This window comes from Sapajus apella, unplaced genomic scaffold (genome assembly GCF_009761245.1).
Source record: "Sapajus apella isolate SASKATOON/1434 unplaced genomic scaffold, GSC_monkey_1.0 scaffold1, whole genome shotgun sequence".
Lineage (NCBI taxonomy): Eukaryota > Metazoa > Chordata > Mammalia > Primates > Cebidae > Sapajus > Sapajus apella.
The window spans coordinates 49,483,334-49,503,705 of NW_022436941.1; the positions used below are offsets into that span (position 1 = coordinate 49,483,334).

A 20,372-nucleotide genomic window follows, 5' to 3' on the forward strand; every position below is an offset into this window, starting at 1 on the left:
GGTAAGATTGTTGTATCTTCATAGTCTCTTCCTATGCCCATTAATAAATTGTATTTTAATTAATAATATTTCTGATTGACTTAACATAGAAACATTTAGAGTATAACGTATTTAGCAATCACTAATGTGCATTTATTTGGTGGATGCCTACAAAATGTCTGAAGTACAACCCAAATAGGCCAATATGTTAATGACTGGCATACTTGTCTATCTGCAAATTCAAGAATCCCATGAGATGGTTTAAAGTCTTCCAGTCCAGCACTGTCCGGTGATCCTTTCCAATAAACATTTACTGCCCCAAAGCTTCCAGCCAGCCGGACTACAGGAACTTGAAGAACATTCAAGGGTGGAGGCACCTCATAGGCAGTAATAACTTCCCCGGGGCCCTTTAAGTAAAGAATGTAAGTTGAAAGGCAAGATAAAGTGGCAACTCTCATTAAGTCATCTTCCTAAAGTTATTGTTTTGACTTAACTTCTATATTTCACCCTTCAAAGTAGAAATTAACAGTCAGATAAAAGTGTACATAAAAGGTCTCCTGAACTCATATTTAATGTAATAAAAGTAACATTGTTTAATCCTTTGGTCTAGCTCAGAGAGACCTAAGAATTAGTTTATAAGACAAATCTACCTAGTTATCTATTTAAAAATAAAAACAGGCAAAGCTAACTGTTTTGCAGAAAATATATTATAAAATACTGGCCAAATCAGCAGGGAGAGGCTTCTATATGACTGTAAACAAATGAAAGCTCATCTCACTCTGGTAACATGAAACATAAAAATTCCTCTGGGATCATCATTTTCTTCTATCATTATCTCAGCTGTTTCCATTCCAGTCCTCTGCACACTTGGTTGTCCTGCAGAGAAGTCAGAGTTCACCAGGTTCACCTCAGTGATAGTGACAATAAATCCTTCCTCCAATTCAGGAATGTCGTCCTGGGGGATGGGGAAAAATGGTGTTTTTTTTTTGTTTTTGTTTTTGTTTTTAGGATATTTAACTTGCATTTAATATTTTATATTTTTCAGTAAGGAAATAATTGACTTTATTCACAGAGACGGGCAGTTCTGTCAAACATAAAAAAGATACTCGTTATAATTTACTACATTCCCACTGACAACTTCAGAATCTATGGAATATTCTAGCTCACTGGTGATCTGGTGATGTTTCAATGGAATCTTCACACTCATTAGCAAATAAAATAATTTTTTAAAATCTATCCTGAAATGTTGACTATATTCTATTGTAGGTTTTACATATTTAATATCCCAAAAGAAAATTTAGGAAATACTGGTAAATGCTACATACATTTTAAAGTGAAAGCTCTAGACTTGAAAATCTAGATATAAGACTATATTTAATTTTTTGAAATTTCTTACTTTGTTTTGCATAATTAAAAATTTCCAAAGATAAAATATACTCTAAAAAGGGGGGAAAACTCTCATTTCTATCCCATCCCTTATATCTTTCCCAGATTATGCTCTTCAGAAGATACTATTGCCTAAAGCCCCTAATATCACTATAAGTAACACTAACATTATTATATAATACATATTTATTTAATAATATATAATATATTTTATGGCATATAATATATAATATTTATATAATATAAAACATATTTATTATTTTATAATATTATTAACACTAATCTATTAGCCACTTTCAATTTCTTGTATATCATAACGGATATATTCACATATTCTCCTCCTCTTGTTCTCTGTTTTTTCTCTCTCTCCATACATATATGAATAAATTCAGATAGCTAAAATCAGATCTAAACAATCTGAAGACTAATTCTGATTCAAGGAATCATATCATGAAAGGAAAATACTGTCCTATTAAATGAATAATAAAAATAAACATTGATTTAGGCATTTCATTTGTTGTCATTAGTTTAAAAATTGACAAGCCAAAATTACAGTGGATCTAATCAGATACAATTAATCTATATCCAGTGCTTCAACATTCATTCAAACAATATTCCAGTTGAATAAATAAAAATAATAGACACCATTTTTGCCAGCCAGTTATAGAATATTCATTCATTAGTAAATATTTAGCTAGGTGGGAACATTAGAATACTTACATTTTTATGTTTAAAAGAATCATTTTATAAAAAAAAAGATTTTTACCGACAAGAGCATCACAATTTTACTTAAGAGTATTTCCCTTTCTTTTAGATCATATTCATTGCAGCCCTGACTCACCGGCAAAATGGAAACTTTGGCATGAGCTTCTTTTACATTTTCTTTCATTATTATTATCGTTTCTTGCAACACATAATCTTCATTCTCAGTAGCCTGATTATCGACATGCAGCAAGAAGTTGGGTTGAGCTCTCAAGTGAATGGCAATATCCCCAAGTAGTCCTTTATCTCGCGCTATTTGTAACTGAAGAGTGGTGGTGTTTTCTGTGAGGGAAACATGCCACAAGCAATACGCTTTTCTATTTGCTGTCAATGCTGTTCCAAGCACCTAGAGTGGAACACTCTGCTATATCTCTTGTAGACAGTTAAGGAAAAAGAAGTAAAAGAAAGACAATGTATACTCCCAAGGATTATTCTGGGCTTGGTCTTCCTGCTTCCCAAAGTTGGTCAGAGAATCACCATCAACTCCTTGCATTATATACCAGTTCTAATCCCCCACTTCTGATTCTCTAATGTACCCTCCTTTGTTGCACCTGTCATACACTTTAACAGAAATTGCTGCAGTCTTAGGGAAGTACAGATACACAGGTTAGCAGAGATGATGATTACAAATGCTCAAAAGAATCTTCAAAAAATGAAAAATTATATACACAAAGTAATCATTTAATGACTAATCATTAAGAGTGATTTTGTTCTTACAGTGATGTGTCTATCACAAGGCTCAAAGTACTTCACAGCACCTAAATTTTATTTCAGTGTTTAGATTTTTAAAAACTTGTTTTGCCATATTAAAGTCCCAGGAACATAACTACATAACTACACAATATCCTTCGCAAACTAACATATGAACAGAAATACCACACTTCCTCATTTATATTTCTCATTGACTATTCAAATGAAAGGTACTTGAAAGCTGGATGTCCATGCTATTATGTAAAAATTTTAGAACCTTCACATAGTATGTTCTAAATACATACCTATTATATATAACTTTTTATTTAAGTAAGTCAAATGACCTGTATCTACAAAAATCTATTTCTCTCGCAGCTAATATGAATAATTACTTGGGTGACAATTTTAGTACTCAAAATTTTCAGAAACCACTGTATACTTCACAGGATAAAATTATTCTAATTACTATTTTGGATTAAACAATTAATACCTTTAGTGCATGTACATTTTACTATGTTGCTCATTGTTCTCTGAAACTATTGAAAATCTATAGAAAGTGATGCTAAGTGAAGAAAGAGAACAGATGAAGGACGAAAAAGAAAAAGTAAAATAAAAAACAGTCACCTCTACTGCACTGACAACTAAAATATTAATACTTATAATGTATCTTTTAAAAGATATATTTCCTATAACATTATTACTAGATGATTTCACATGATCACAAGATTTAACAACAATAAACAAAAAGGACTGAGTATAACCTGTCAAACTGAAAAAGTCATATAAAAACAGAAATTTACATTCCTTATAAATATTAAAATTATCCAATGAAGCTTCTCATTAAAACTTGAAAAATATTTAACAAGCTTTACCTTTAGGCTCTGCTACTCTAATGAAGACAGACTCAGCATGCCAGCCCACCAAGCCATAAGGTGAGTCATTGGGCAAAGTTGTTATAACAGACTTGCTTCTGTCCTGATCAATAGTAGCACCTTTAGAGGAGTCCTCAACCTCTTCTGTGGTGATATGGGTGAGTGTTACAATCACAACCTCTGATAACTCTGGTATATTATCAGCAAGAATAGTCAGAGTGATTGTTGACAGTGCCTGACCTTCAGTAAATGAAATCTAGAATTTTAAAGAAAGACGTTATTTATTTTGTTATTGTTACTATGTAGTAAGAATATTTAAAAATTTGATTTTCTTTTACTATAACTTAAATCATAAGAGATATTTAAGCAACATAATAATATGATTCTACAAATCAAAAGCCTTTCACATTAACAGAAGATTGTCAGGAAAAAATGAAAAAGCAAACCATTTATAAACTTTAAGCTAATTAAAAAAAAAAAAAAACTATGTAGCCAAACTGTCAAATCCTGGACTCAAATCCTGAAGTCTGAATTCCATTCTAAGATAAAGTATATAGGCTCTCTGGGAATCTAAGTTCTAGATACCACATATAAAGATCCATAAAAATAAAATAAGGAGGTATACTAGTTTAAAATTTTTTCTCTACAAAACTTGCCTGGATTGTTATTTCCTTTCACTAAACTCTGAAGAGATATATCATTAAGCAATGAATCAACTAACATACAGGTGGAGAGAGGAAGATAGGGAAAGATGCAAATCATAGCATCTCTCTCCTCCTTTTGTGTCTCTCCTGTCTAAAGAGTCAAATCCAAATTTGCTAAAAAGCATCTGAAGTCCTTGCTGATAGGACTTCTTGAATGTCATTTTCTGTTGTTTCCTACCTCACACACCTCTCCAGAAATGCAGCTACAAACTATTTATAATTATTCAAACTAGCATTATAGGCTTATGCATCTACCTTTGCTGACATTCATCTTTCCACCTGGAAAAGGCAATGGAGAATATAAATTCAAGAGCTCTATTCAGTCTATCATTGATGGACATATAGGTTGATTCCATGTCTTTGCTATTGTGAAGAGTATTGCAATGAACATACATATGCATGTGTCTTTATAATAGAATGATTTATATTCCTTTGGGTATATACCCAGCAATGGGATCGTTGTGTTGAATGGTATTTCTGTTGTTAGGTACGCAGTCGCAAAAGAAAAATGTGATCCTGTCCTTTGCAGGTGTATGGATGAAGGTGGAGGCCATTATCCTTAGCAAACTAACATATGAACAGAAATATCACATGTTCTCACTTATAAGTGGGAGCTAAGTGATGAGAACACAGAGAGAAAAGCCACATATTGGGTTTTATTCAAGGGTTGAGGGTGAGAGAAGGGAGAGGATCAGGAAAAATAACTAATGGGTACTAGACTTAATACCTGGGTGATGAAATTATCTGTACAACAAAACCCCATGACACAAGTTTGCCTAGGTAACAAATCTGCACATGTACCCCTGGACTTATATAAGGACTTATATAAAAGTTAAATAAATTCAAGACCTTTATTAATAAAATCAGAGGTCAGATAAGTATTGCCCAATGGCCAATCCCATTTGTCATAAACGAAGTTTTACTGGAACACAACCAAGCTCATTCAATTGCATATTGTCTATCACTATCTGTATTATCTGCTAATATTGCTTATATTGTCTAGCACAATTCTACTACACCAAGTACTAATTCACTACTAAGTAGTAGTCAAAGAGACCAAATGACTCACAAAGCCTAAAATATTGACTATCTGGCCCTTTGCAGAAAACAAATGTACTAGCTCCCTGAATGAAATAATTAATTCTTCCAAAATACAGTCTATGTTTAAGGTACCATTATCATCATATATTTAAATTAGAAATAATCATAATCATGTTTATATAAGAAATTATAATTGGAGAAATATAAATTGGAACATATAGAACCTGACAGACACAACTTAGTTTTGGTAACTTACATAAAGTACAAATTAAATGCAATAGAATTTGCAATAACATTCTTAATATACAGAAACCATGATATACACCTGTCCTTTTTATGAGACAATTCCATGAGAGTTCCTTTAAAAGAACTCTTCAGAGAAGCAATTGGGCAATATACACAGACTAATCTATGAAACCGAAGGCAAGCCAAGAAGATAATCCATCTTCCAGCAGGGAACAAAAGGCTCTCTGAGCCCTCTTGTTGTTAGTAATGTACTTATTTGGCTCATTCTGATTCCATTCTTGAACCTCAGCTCCAACTTCATACTATCCTCTGGTAATGGATAATGTTGTCCTCTGGCCAGATCCCTTCTCGGGACTGTTGTACCCATCCCTCAGCTGCTGGTTAACAAAAGCTTCTGTGCTCCTCATTGAGAATTGCCCTTTGCTACAGCAAATGGTCTCACTCAGTGTTATACCCTAAGTCAAGGACTGCTAAAATGGGGATGCCAATGGCTCAGCTTTAAACTGGGAACAACTCCTAAGGGCCAGCTCATCTCCTGAACTCAGGTGCAATCAACCTCAGGTGCAATCACCTGTGGACCAACTTCTCCCTCTGCACATCCTCACCTTCCTCACACCCTCATAGAGGTATCTCCCTAAAACCCCTCTGTCTACAACTCTCAATCTCAGAGTCTATTTACAGAAAAGCCAACCTATATCCCTCCACAATCAGATTTACTTTTCTATAAGCCTGACTGTTTTACACAGACTTGTTCCCTACTTACTACTTTCATCTTGCCTAAATCTGGAAACCACATTTTGATCCTTATTTTGTTGATTTTTATCTTTCTGCCAATGTAACACACCCACAATGTGGCCAACCAATGTACTACAACTCAAAAAGAATGACTTTTTAAAGGATAATTTTGATTTTATAAAAATAAAAAAAGAATACCCACAATAAGAAAACTAACCTTAAATCGTATCCCTCTCTAAGATGATTAGTAGCTATCCAATGTTGACATGGTCAAACTCAAACACTTCATCCATAAGGCAGGATTTGGTCCCATATATCACTAGTAACCATAATTTTAAAATGTCTCCTATAACTTTATAAATTACATACCACTCCTGAGGTAGGAAATATATCACTAATACTTCCATCAGCTTCCCATGCTACGGTTATATGACCATATGTTCCTTTTAAGCGTTCAACGTTCAAGGTTACTAGGCTATCTTGCTCCATTTCTTCCACTTGCTTATATAATGAATTCTGGAAAAATACACAGAAAGTCACAAGGAGTTACCTGAAATTACCTAAGCAGACTTTTTTTTCTCGCATGTTATTATGAATTTACAAAGTTCATGGTCCTAAGCAACATGATATCATTAAGTGAAAAACAATTAAAAAACAGCCATATAGAATGTCCATGATTTAAAACACACGTTTGAATAAGTAAAAGATTCAGTGAAAGTAAAGAAAAATGTTAATTATTACAGGATTATTTTTATTTTTGTGTTTCTGTTTCTACATTTTTCAAATTTTGCTCAGTGAACACATATTACTTTTATACTCAGAGAGCATGTACTTTCATAAAAGTATTCATAGCATGTAAAAAGTTTGTAGAAGAGGAAGGACATAGAGTCAAGAGAGCAGAAAAGTCTTTTCCCTCCTGTGAAACCTCTGATTTCCTATTTGTAAAATAAGAGTTTGACCTATATGGTTTCCAATATCCCAAACGTGTGCAACAATGTCATGAGAATTAGAACTTTCTCCCGGATCATTTGAAAATGTCTCTTATCCTTAAATTCATATCCTCTGAAATGTTTCGGTGGGCTATTCTGTCCCCATTGATGGTGTTTCATCCTTAGCTCATGGCCTTTACAACTGTTTTTTCTGCCAGAAATATTCCTTTCCCTTGTGACAGAATTCCTTACTTTCTTTCTTTCTTCTCATCTATGCTTGCTAGCCTCTTTCTTTTGTCCCAAACTAATATCTATTTCTGTGTCACTCCAACATTCTTCACCAAACATACACATCTCTTGCCAGCCATTTCATGAACTGTTCCTCAAAAAGAATGCTTCAAAGAATCTTATCTTGCAATACCTCTGGTTTTTCCATATGCAGTAAAGCAAGAATGTGGAGTGTAAAGATTTTTTAAAATCTTTCTGTTCATGTTACTATGATAACCTGAAAAGAGATTCACCCATAAATTTCTTAAAACTTATGAGAGCTTCTACTTAGAATGCTAATGAGTAGAGATCCTGTCCTTTACCGATATTTTACACAGCATTTTAACACACTGTTACAGATGTTATATAGTAATAAAATCTTGCTCTAGGCAATCAAACATTCCTAAATAAAATGCCTTGATTTTAAAATATGCATATTATTTATTCACAAAAGACAATGCCTTTTTAAAAAGCGAGCTCTCTCTGGCTCCATGCCCTCCATTAATGAGGGTTAGTAAAATGAGCACTTCATGCAGCCAGAAAATATTCAAGAAATTCTCATTATCTACTAAATCTCCTCTTGAAATGAGATTGTCCAGACATAAAAGACTTGTAATGAAGAATTCTACTGAACAGATTGAAAGAATTCAGTATCTACTGGCAAGTATTAAATAACAGTGATTTTTATGTCTCTAGAACAATTTTGGAACAATCTTCATAAAGGGAAATGTCCCATGCTCAGACAGTTGAGGAATAGCATGTGCTCTCCATCTGCCACAAGGCTGCAGGGTAAGAAGATGGAAGCAAGCAGCAGAGCATGTCGGATCTCACCCCATGAAGCCCAGCTAGGCCCTATACACTTGTATAAGGCCTTGAGAAGGCCTTGTAAGTATTCTGCCTCTCCCACAGAATGACAGGCTCATCCTAAGTCCCTAGTATGTGCCAGGCATTTTCTGGGTGCAAGGATAAAACTGTGAATGCAGTAGTGTCCCAGCTCTCACACTCTTCAATTATAGTAAAAAACAAACAAACAAACAAACAAAACCTGATGATAGACAAGCTAGTCAATTATGTGTCATAAAGAGGAAACTTTAATAGGGATAAAAAAATACAGAACGAAGGAGGGGAGCTGCAATTTTCCATCAGTGAAGATATTTCTGGTAAGGTGTCATTTTGCAGAGATCTGAAGAAAAGGAAGAAAGAAGTGAGTACCTAATGCAAATAGGGGTCCTCCTGTTTCTTTCTAACTCTTCCCACCCATAATCCAGTTCATGTCCTAACATTGTACTGTCCTTCACAGTAGTCACTGGCCACATGTGGCTACTGACTGATTGAAATGTAGTTAGTGTAGCTAGTCTACAAGTGTAAAATGCACAATAGAGTTTGAAGATAAGATATGAGAAAATGTAAAATATTTCCTCAATAATTTTAGGTTAATTGTATGTTTAAATAATATTTGATATATTGGGTTAAATAAAATATATTAAAGCCAATATGACCAGCTTCTTTCTACTTTTTAAAAAATGTAGGCTGCTAGAAAACTTAAATTTACATATGTGGCACACATTATACCTCTACTGGGCAGAGATGGCTCAGGGGACACTGATCTTTGCTTAGCTCCGGGGATGGGCCAGACTGAGTAGCAGTGTAAACTTCTGACCCTTGCATGCAATAGACACAAGACTTTAAGCATGTCCCAAATGCCTCATGTTATCCCCTAAACGTGCTCTTCCTATAGTCAACCATATCTCAGTGAACAGCAAATTCATACTTCCCATAGCTCCATCATTTATTGCTCTATTACTACAGTAACTCCTAACTGGTCTATTTCTGTCCTTGCCCACTTACAATCTATTCTCTATACTATGGTCAGATTTGTTCCTTCTAAACTGTGAGTCACATCATTCACTTTTCTACTCCACCCCCTTCAAAGGCTCTCTAATTCCCTCAAGAACCAAATTCACTACAGTACTAATAGGCTTGTGCAGGAAAGTGTTCACACAGCAGACCTGACTGCTTAAAGGCTTGCTCACAGGTCGGCTCTCCGCTGGTGTCTGGGAACTTGGATTTCAGGAGAGTTCCCACCATTCCCAGAACTGTTAAGTAGCTCCCAATTGCCTAAACTGCATAGTAAATGTGGTTTATGCTGAACATTCATTTTCTTTCTGAGAGCCTAGAATTTTGGTATGTGCCAGGCAGAGGGTGCCTGCATGATCAGACCCCAGTTAAAATCCTGGATACTGAGTCAATATTTTATATATGCTGTGACAACTCAATGCAGGGGAATTAAGTGTCTCCTGTGTCAATGGGTGGGGGGGATGGGGAGGTGGGGAGGGGAGTTAGGGGATGGAGGTGTTGGCAGGGGAATCTTAGAAGTTTGCCCGGACTTCCTCTGGACTTTACTCCATGAGCTTTTTCCCTTCAATGATTTTATTTTGTATTATTTCCTGTAATAAATCATAGCCATGGGTATGGCTAAATGCTAGGTCCTGTGAGTCCTCTTAGTGACTCATTGAAACTGTGGGTAGTCATGGAGATCCCCGACACAAAGCCCTGGCCCGGCAGCTGTTGAACATCATCCCCTATCACATGCAGACATCAGCCAGAGTGGCCTCCTTGTTGCTCCAGATGGGCAGGGCTGCACTGCAGGGCCTTTGCTCTTGCTGATCGGTCCTTCTGCTTTAAACGTTCCTACTCCAGATATTACATAGCTCACACCCTCATCCCCCACCAGTCTTTGTCCTTCTGTCATTTTCTCCAAATAGCCCTTACTGATCATACTATTTTAGATTTCCCCACATACAATCTCCACTCCCTCCCTCCCTTGCATTCTCCATCTGCCTTCCCTGCCTAACGTTTCTTCATAGTACTCAAAACCACCAGATATAGTACATATTTTCTTATGTCTGTGTTTACTGTTGGTCTCCCCTTGCCCTCTCTAGAATTTAATGACCATGAAAATAAAGAACTTTACTGTTTCATTTTCTAACATGACTCTAGCAGCATCTAAAACAGCATCTGGTACATAACAGTCATTTGTTAAATATCTGCTGCATGAATTAACAAATGAATGAGTGAGTGGGCTTGTTACCCAGTTCTGGACAATGAGACATAAGCCATTTTCTAGAAGCTTTTGGGAAATTTCTTTCTTACCTTGAGAATCACATTAAACATCTCTCTCTCACCAACTGAACATGAACAAGAACGCAGTAACCTTAACAATAACATCAGCTTTCAAACAACCAAATGAAAGTCAATTTTGTGATGGCAAAGTAGAGAGATAGAAGTAATCTCAGCCATAATGACGTTGAGTATCCAACTAACTCTGAAGCTCACCTTCTCCAAGGACATGTTCTTAGTGTGTAGACCAATTTGGGTTAGGTTTTCCTTATATGTAAAATATTTCAGAGAAAGATACATGCAGCTATAACTCGAATTAAGAAGAATTCACTTTGCCAAAATGACTAAATGATGCAAATAACAGATGTCCTTTTGCTTGCTGATAAAGAAATATAAAGTCTGGGCATGGGAGTGACTTAGGATTTGCACGGTTCTCTTTCCTCAGGAAAAGACATTTACATGTGTCCAACATACATACAGTTACAACCCTCTCTCTCTCCTCTACCTTCCCCCACCCCACCTATCAGTCTCTTCCCCTCTCCACCTAAGTAACAAAAGTATAACAGGACAGTAATATAATATCACACAGTTTATATTGTATTTAGAATCTTGCCCTCTGGTAACAGGGCTAACAACAGAGCCAAACTTTTAGACCAAGATCAACTTGTAACATTTCAAAGTTAATCCTATAAAAGCAATCCAAAAATAACCAAAAAATTAGGACAAGTTAACTCAGAGAGTCCAGTGTGTAAGACTGCAAACTGCAAAATTTCAGTAGAATTCACCCTAGAATGCAGCATAAAAGGGAGGCAGGGAAAAGGGAAGGGAGAGAGGCTGATAATATTCAAATTATGACTTGCTAAATGCTAATAACAGCGAATACACAAACACAATAAATAAAACATTTTCCATTGCAAGTGTGGGGTCTTTAGTGTCATTACCTGAGCAAATGCAACAATTCCATAGGCGTCATCATTTGACAGAATGGTTATTGTTACAGAACCATTAATACCAATCTCTGCTCCTCCTTTGGGATTTTTAAGTTGAACTTTGAAGGATTCTTCTTCTTCTGGAACTGTATCATCAAGGATATTTACTGCTATTGTAGCTTCTCTGTCACCAGGTTCAAATATCAGCTCGCCTGAACTACCGTAAGAAGTATATATAAAATAAGTCAACTACAACAAATTTAACATATATGCATAGTAGACTACTCATAAAGTTACCATTACATTAACTGATATTAAAGGTTTGGATGAATCGTAACATTTTGTAAATAAAATTTTAATCCAAAATATTCATGTAATACTGATTAACTTGGTAGAAAAGATATTCGAAATATGGATAATAATCAAATTTCAGGCTGGTAAATAGCTCTTATATTTTGTATATTTTTCAGTCACTAAAAACTTGGAAATGAGGTGTCATACAAAATTACGATGAGCATAAAGGTACTTAGCATAAAATGTTGAACCTACCTAGGAATAAAGTCAGACTGGCTGGAAATGTAGACTAGTTCATATATATGTGAATGAGCTCCCACTAAAGCTATTAAATTCTTGCTTGAATTAATGGACTTTAATATAACAGAAGCCACATCATAAGCAGAAGGTACTTCCAGAACAAAAGAGAATTGATTATGCTCCAAATTCCAGCAATAAAGAGCAGACATATCTTGGCCGATAAGAAGTATGTGGGCTGCAGGAAGGAAAGAAAAGACAACTTGAGTGAGATGTAAACTGTCACCTCCCACACTCCCTGCATTGGTTCCAAAGCAAAATCTTCCAAAATCTCAAAGCTCTCTTGTGATGTCTGAGGTACCCAAATACACTTCAATTTCTGAAATAACAGGATGTAAATAATAATCTTTTAAGTGCTTTGGAATGATCAAGCCAGCTTGATGAGGTAGCCACACCCATTTAATAAAAAAGAAATTACTGGCTGCTAAAACCCAACCTAATTTTAAACTCTTTTATGTTCATCTTAATATTTATTAGATAGCATAGGATACTTTTAAAAGTGAAACATATGTATAATCCCATCATGAAATGTTTCATTTTCCTTTCTAGTTACCATTCATATGAATTCATAACTGACACAGTTATAAACAGTATAAATATAAAATAACTCTTAATTAACAATATTACACCATATCTTTAATATCAGTTTTCTAGGTTTCTACATAGTATTCAACTCTATAATTTCAGTGCATAGATAATAATATAACGTATTAATATATAGGTAAATATATTTAATAATTTACCTACATTTGATATTTGTTGTATATTTAATTTTTAAATATTTTAATAATAAGAAAATTTTAAATATCCATATTTAATTTTTACATATTAAGTAGAGACAGAATTCTTCATGTTAAGTATCTTCATTTGATACATTCTTCAAGTTAGTTAATTAGGCCAAAGGATATAAACAAATTTACGATTTTTGGAGAATATTCTGCCAATGATTTTTGAAATGTTATCAGGAAACCATACTTTTGATAGTTTGAAGCAAGGCTGGGTGCAGTGGCTCACATCTGTAATCCTAGCAGTTTAGGAGGCCAAAGTGGGAAGATGGCTTGAGCCCAGGAGTTTGAGACCTGGCAACACAGTGGGAGCCTGTCTCTACAAAAAATTAAAAATTAGCCAGGCATGGTGGCAAGCACATGTGGTCCCAGCTGCTTGGGAGGCTGAGGTGGCAGAAATGTTTGTACCCAGGAAGTTAAGCTTGCAATGACCCATGATCATGCCACTGCACTCTACCCTAGGCAACAGGCTGAGACCTTATCCATATCTATCTATCTATACATACCTATATATCTATATGCATATATACCTATATATATACACACACACAAACATACACACACCTATATACATATGTATATGTATGTGTGTATATATATATATATATGTATATAGGTGTATGTGTATATATAACTGAAATACATATATATACACACACACCTATATACATACATATATACATATACATATATGTACATATACATATACATATACACATACATACACACGTCTATATACATACATATATATATGTATATGTATGTATATAGGTGTGTGTGTATGTGTGTGTGTATATATATATATATATATATATATGTATTTCAGTTAATAGGGTTGCTCCTAAAAAAGAAGTACAAAATAGCTATAAGGACATAGTTATATCTACTCAAGTTAGGAAGGAAGGGGCTTACTATGTTATATGTAATACTAAATAATTTCCAGACTTAAATAAAACTGGGAGAAACGAGAAACCATAGAAAAACATGCGCAAATTCCAGTACTTAGATAAACACATTGGAACATAAAGGTATCAAACGAGACTGATTAGATATTAAGATAGCACCAAGAATAAGAAAGCATGAGCCTCTTCTACAATTTCAGCCCATAGGTTACAATGGGAAACCCTATATCCTTACTCACACATATCAAGAACTACTGATCATGTTTACTTATAGTAATAGATTTAAGTACTATCACACTTCAGCAAATGTTGCATAAAAAGTTAAGACAGTCAAAAAAGGGGTTATGAATAAACTTGCCTTTTAAATGGCCATATATTTTTCATAAGCTTTATAAAACTGGAGACAGTAAAGAACGAATTCAGGGGGATCTTAACATCCCTCATGTTAAGGGTTAAACGAGCTGATTCAATAGTCTCAACCAAGATATCTCTGCCTGTAGTAAGATAACCTCTGCTTATGAACTTCCAATATATATCAGCAATCCAAGACCCTCCTGTAAGATCCGTAATCAGTAGTGCTTACTCTGCATGTGAATGGCAAATTTAACAACTAAACTCATTCTCTACCCCCAGAAGCCTGGTCCCGCCTAAGAAATCACCACCATAATAGTTAAAGCACTACCATTCACCCACCAGTTGCAGAAATTAGGGCGCATCTTTGACAACCTCTTTCTTGCCTACCTCCATATCTAATCTATCACCAATCCCCATGGATTTTAGTTGTGAGACATCACCTCAATCAATCTACTTCTCTAACCTGCATCACCTACCACTTTCCAAGCTTCATCATTCAACATCTCTAAAAAATGTGCCTTCAGCTCTTTCTCAGACATCTTCTAATATTTTAAGATTTTCTTCCATGGCAGCCACACACACACACACACACATACACTCTCTCTCTCTGTCTCTCTCTCATTCTCTCTCTCTATCTCTCTCTATCTCTCTCTCTCCCTGCCCACCTCTCTATTTCCACCTCCCCACCACCTCCTCAAGAAAGGTATCCCAATATTCTTAGGATAAAGACCATAATCCTTTAAGTCCCTATCTGATTATATCTTCAGTTAAACCCAGTATCACTTGTTCCCTGTCAGTATTTGGGCCACACTGGTCTCTTTTTAGTTCTTCCCTGAAAGCACATGCTCACCATTACCACCACCTGACCTATCTGCACATGCTGTTCCCTTTGTCTACATCCTGCCCCATCATCAACTCTGCCTCTTCAACTCCTACTCAACATATAATTCTCAGTTAAATGATTCTTCCTTAAGTAAGCTTTCTGGGTACCTCTCAGGCCAGGGCAAGTCCTCTTATTTTGGAGTATGAAATTACTCTATTCTTTCATAGCAGTTATCCATTTATAACTAGAAACTTATTTGTATAATTATACATAACATCTCTCTTCCCTGCTACATATTAAACTTCTTCAGGGCAGGGTCCATATGTAGTTTTGCTTAGCCTTGTTTTCCCAGCATCTACCAATGTGCTCAGCACATAACTGGCACTTAAAAATATCTATTATCTACTAAAGGAGAGAAGGATGAAAGAGAAGATAAGTTTATATGTCCTTGTAGTCTTTCTTATATTCATTTTCTTCTTCCATTTAAAGAATTCAGTCACCACCCAATAATCTCTGTCAAGTCATTAACCAGAATAAATATGTGATCCTCACAGTTATGGCTCCAATCTAATACTTTTAATAAAATATTTGACACACTCAAAATAAGAAAGCCCTTGAACATTATTTAATGCATAATTTCAGCTTTCAGGAGATCTATAATAAGCCATTCTAAATAATTACCTACAATCTTTTCATACTTCCTACAGCCTCAAGTCACAGAAACAAAAGAAATAAAGAGACCTCACAATGGGTCCTTTAACAAGCCTCTGGCAGAATTTTTCGCAAATTCTTTTAGAAAGTATGCCTATTATATATATTTTTAAATCTTTAAAGAGAATTCTATAACTTTAATTAATGGCCCATTCAGGCAGCACTCATCATCCTTAAAAACATTCATTAGGCAACTATTTTGAATAATAATAAGTGACTCAGGAGATATAGTTAGTCCACTTGAATACTTGAGGAATAAGAAAAGTGAACACAATAAAGGCAAAAAACTAAAGGACAAGTAGACAAAAACTAAACGAATACATGATTAAAGATACATAATTTACTCGATAAATCACTTGTTGAATGAATAAGAAAATCACTCAAGTTGTATATCTTAGGATAATAACAGATTTATGACTAGACAAAGTGTTGGCAATGTAAAGAGAAGTTATTTAAGAAAGAATGAGCACAAAAGAGAGAGGCAGAGGACCCCGGTGGCAAAGTAAAGACAGTGTGGAGGCTGGGAAGTGGCATCACAGTCCAGGTAGGAGGGGCTAGGGCCTGGGAGCATGTGGTGTGGGCGTTCCACAGGGCTGAGGAGGAAAGAGTAGAAAATATGGAAACGAAATACAATGTGAGAAACAATCTATTAAAAAATGAGAGGTTAAATAGAATGACATCAGCAAGATGGTGGAATAGGAATTCTCTGGCTCCACCGTCTTCTACAGAAATCCAATTTGCAACTATTCACAGACAAGAATGCCTTGATGAACATCCCAGTACATGGGAGTGAGGCTGAGACAACTCCTTAGACCACAGACTAAGAACAGCTACACTTGAAGGGTAAGAGGGGCAGTTTCTCTTTGAGTATGTTACCCCTCCCCCAAGTCAGCGCAGTCTGGCACACAGAGATTCCCAGGAACTGCTGGTTTTTACAGAGAGAAGGGAGAGTTGGGTTGAAGGCAGACATTCAGTTTCCATGACATTCTGGGTCTATTCATAGGTGACACTCTCTTGTCTTACCCCACTGGAAACACTAGCAGTATAAACAGGGCTAGACCACCTGAGGCCAGTTAGAAACAATGAACAGGGGTAGGGCTCACAGTGATGGACATGCAGATCTTGACAGTGGCTCTGCTCTGTGGCCAGTGGAGGCACACCACCTGAGAGGATACCTAACAGCACTGCCCTGCATGAGGCACAGTTGACGGGCCTCCCAGGCTCAAATCCTGGCCAGCTTCCACACCCAGCCTTCCTGCTGTCCTTAAAACTTCCTCAAGCCTGGAGAGAGCGGCATGTTGATACTTACCTGCTGAGGGACCATCTAGCTTTGCCCAAGCCCAGTGATTGAGCTGCAACCCAACCAAGCCCTAGTGCATTCCTTAGTCCTTTCTCAAGCCAGAAGGCAGGGGTACATTGGTGATTATTCACAGAAGCGGTATCTGACTCCATCTAGATGCAGCTACAGAACTGTGCCAAGCCCTGGTGATCTCCTTCACACCCACTTCCAGGCCAAGAGGCAAGGGCAGGTCAGCATTATCCACAAAGTGTCATTGTTCTCTGACCCTTCCCAGACCCATTGATCATCCAAAGAGAGTATCTGATCCCACTCAGACCCAGCTGCAAAGCTGTGATTTAGCCAAGCCTCAGCACTTCCCTTAACTCTGCTCCAAGCTAAAAGTTAGAAGCAGGGCAGTGATTATCTGAATCTAGCCCTGCCCAGATTCAGCTACTGAGCATCAATCCAGCCAAATCTTGGGGCTCTCCTTAAGCCCTTGCCAGGCCAGGAATCAAGTGCGTATATGTGAATATTTTCTGAGGAGAGCATCTGACCTCCAGCAGCTAAACAGCTACTGTACCAAGCCTCAGTGCTCTGCTTAAGGATACCCTAACATGGGAGGCAAGCCCACGTCCATGCATATCTGTGCAGCATAGCCTGTGGCCCTGCCTACCCTAAGCAGTTAAGTACAAATCTAGACTCCTCACCAAGCCTCCAAGCCAAGTAGATGGCCCTGCCCAGATACCCATCCCAAACGTCAGTACTGGCCAGCCAGGGAAGACAATCTACCACACTGTCTGATCAGAGGCAATTGCGAAACCCAGCCAACAGCTCTGCCTTACTGAAGACCCCAACCACGTATCTCACTGGATTTCAGATCACAGCCAGCACTCCATTTGATCCCAGGTCACAGGTAACAGCCCAGCCCAAGTACAGAACATGATGACGAAGTCTACTTGTTTGGGGTCACTACCAGCTAACCCAACCAGAATCCCAAGCTTGACTATGGAAGTTCTACCACCACCAAAGAACACTAGAAAAGCCTGAAAAGGGTGGCCGTTTACTCACAAGTGCAAACACCAACACAAAGATTTTTTTAACAATCAGGCAAATATGACACAACCAAAAAAACTAATAAAGTTCCAATAATGGATCTTAAAGAAATGGAGATCTACAAATGAATGATAAAAAATTCAGAATAATTCTCTTAAAGAAGTTCAGGGAACACCAGTTTCTTCCCGATTCTAGTTCTACATCTCTAACCACCCACACATGCTTCTATGTCATCTCGAACTAAAGACACCTATAAATACATTCATCACATTTCTCACTACACACATATTCTCTGTCGGTTTTCCTAATTTAATACCATTCTCCTCCCAATTGCCAAGCTATAATAACTTTTGCTCCCCACATTTGAACAGACATCAAGCGCTGTTGAATCTTCATTTCTAACTTCTTTTTCCCACAAGGGTTTTCATTTCTAATTTATGTTTCCCATAAGAATCTTCATTCCTATTCTCATCCCACCTAAGAGCCCTCCTCAACTCTTGCCCAGGCAGTTGCAAGTTACTTCATCCGGTATATTCTATACACCAAAGCTATGAGGAGTTATAAAACATGTCTTTGATCATCACTTGCTGTTGAAAAGCCTTCAAGGATTTCTCTATCTCACTACTGCTGAGTGTGATCCATGGATCCCTAAGAGATGTTGAGACCCTTTTAGAGGATTTCTGAGGTCAAAACTATTTTCATAATGATACGAAAATAATGCTGTTTGCATAATAATGCTGTTTTTCTATTTCACTCTCATTCTTTCATGAGTGTACAGAACTTAGCAGATGATGAATGGTTGATAATACTTCAGTAGACTGAATTCAGATGCAGAATGAGAACCTAGACTCAGACAAGTACTGCTTGATCTCACTTATAAGTGGAATCTGAAACAAACAAACAAAAAAGATTGTAGAATTATGCTTGCTAGGGGCTAGAGAGTGGGAAAAATAAGAGATTTTTATCAGAATATAAACTTTCAGTTATAAGATGGGTAATTTCTCTGGTTCTAATATACAGCATAATAACTATGGCTAACAATAATGTCTTGCGTACTTGAAATTTGCTAAGAGGCTAGATCTTAAGTGTTTTCATCAAAAACAGGTAAATATGTGAGGTAATGGACGGGTTAATTTGCTCGACTGAGGAAATACATATCACAACATATACATATATCAAAACATCACACTGTTCATCTTAAATATATGCAATGTTTGTCAATCAAGCTTAATGAAGTTGGAAAAAAAGTTGATTAAGAGAGGCAGCTGGGCACAATATCTCACACCTATAATTTCAGCACTTCAAGGCAGGAGGATCTCTTGAAGCCAGGAGCTCAAGACCAGCCTGCGCAACATAAAGAAACTTCACTTTTATAAAAAAAAAATGTTTTTAATTATGTGGGCATGATGAACTATCCCTGTAGTCCTAGCTACTCAGGAGGCTGAGGTGGGAGTATGGCTTGAACTCATGTGTTCATGGCTGCAGTAAGTTATGATTACACCACTCCATTACAGCCTGGAAAATGAGCAAAATGCTGTCTCTTTAAACAATTAATTAAATACATAAATAAAAAGTAAAATCTACATACCATGCATTAAACCAGGCATTACAGAGATTTTCAAAAATTAAAATAAAACCAATGCCACTCTTCTCATAAAAGTGGTTTAGAAAAATTTTTTAATAACATGTTATATTTACACATAATGACTATACTGTTGTCATTTTAAATAAATGACTTTAAAATTTCTCAGTTTGAATCTCTAATACAATAAATATGAATAGATCCTAAGACCAAAATGTGTGAAACCTGCTGGATGATTTGAGGTGCGGGCACACCTTGGGCCTGCTATTCCAGGCCATCTTCTGTAGATTCCAGTGTTGTGCCACCAACCTCAGCACCACAACCTTCTGGTCAAATCCTCTGTCGCTGGCACCAATGGTGCCCTCAATGCAATAAACGCTTCTGCCTTTCTCCTTTACTCATACCTTTCCCTCTGCCCAAAATATTTCCTGCCAATCCGCACAGACATAGCTCAAGCTCTCTCGTGTCTCTTACCCACTCCAATTCTACCCCTCACAGAGCAAACGGTATTGGTCGTTGATATGGTTGTCTCTGTGTCCCAACCCAAATCTCATGTCAAAGTGTAATTCCCAGCATTGGGGGAGGAACCTGGTAATAGGTGATTGGATCATGGAGGCAGATTTCCCCCCTTG

The 20,372-nt window shown here is 36.6% G+C and overlaps 1 protein-coding gene across 5 annotated transcripts in view; it reads right to left on the reverse strand.

The window, feature by feature from the left end:
- Window positions 1–20,372, reverse strand: part of ADGRV1 (adhesion G protein-coupled receptor V1) — a 565,868-nt gene that overhangs the window by 384,759 nt on the left and 160,737 nt on the right. For all 5 annotated transcript variants that reach the window (XM_032276299.1, XM_032276290.1, XM_032276319.1 and 2 more), the window contains 7 exons: window positions 12,210–12,429; window positions 11,673–11,877; window positions 6,785–6,931; window positions 3,690–3,945; window positions 2,207–2,409; window positions 758–934; window positions 204–386 (listed from right to left, as the gene is read on the reverse strand). In XM_032276299.1, coding sequence (XP_032132190.1) covers window positions 204–386; window positions 758–934; window positions 2,207–2,409; window positions 3,690–3,945; window positions 6,785–6,931; window positions 11,673–11,877; window positions 12,210–12,429 — 1,391 coding nt within the window. The remainder of the gene's footprint in view (window positions 1–203; window positions 387–757; window positions 935–2,206; window positions 2,410–3,689; window positions 3,946–6,784; window positions 6,932–11,672; window positions 11,878–12,209; window positions 12,430–20,372) is intronic.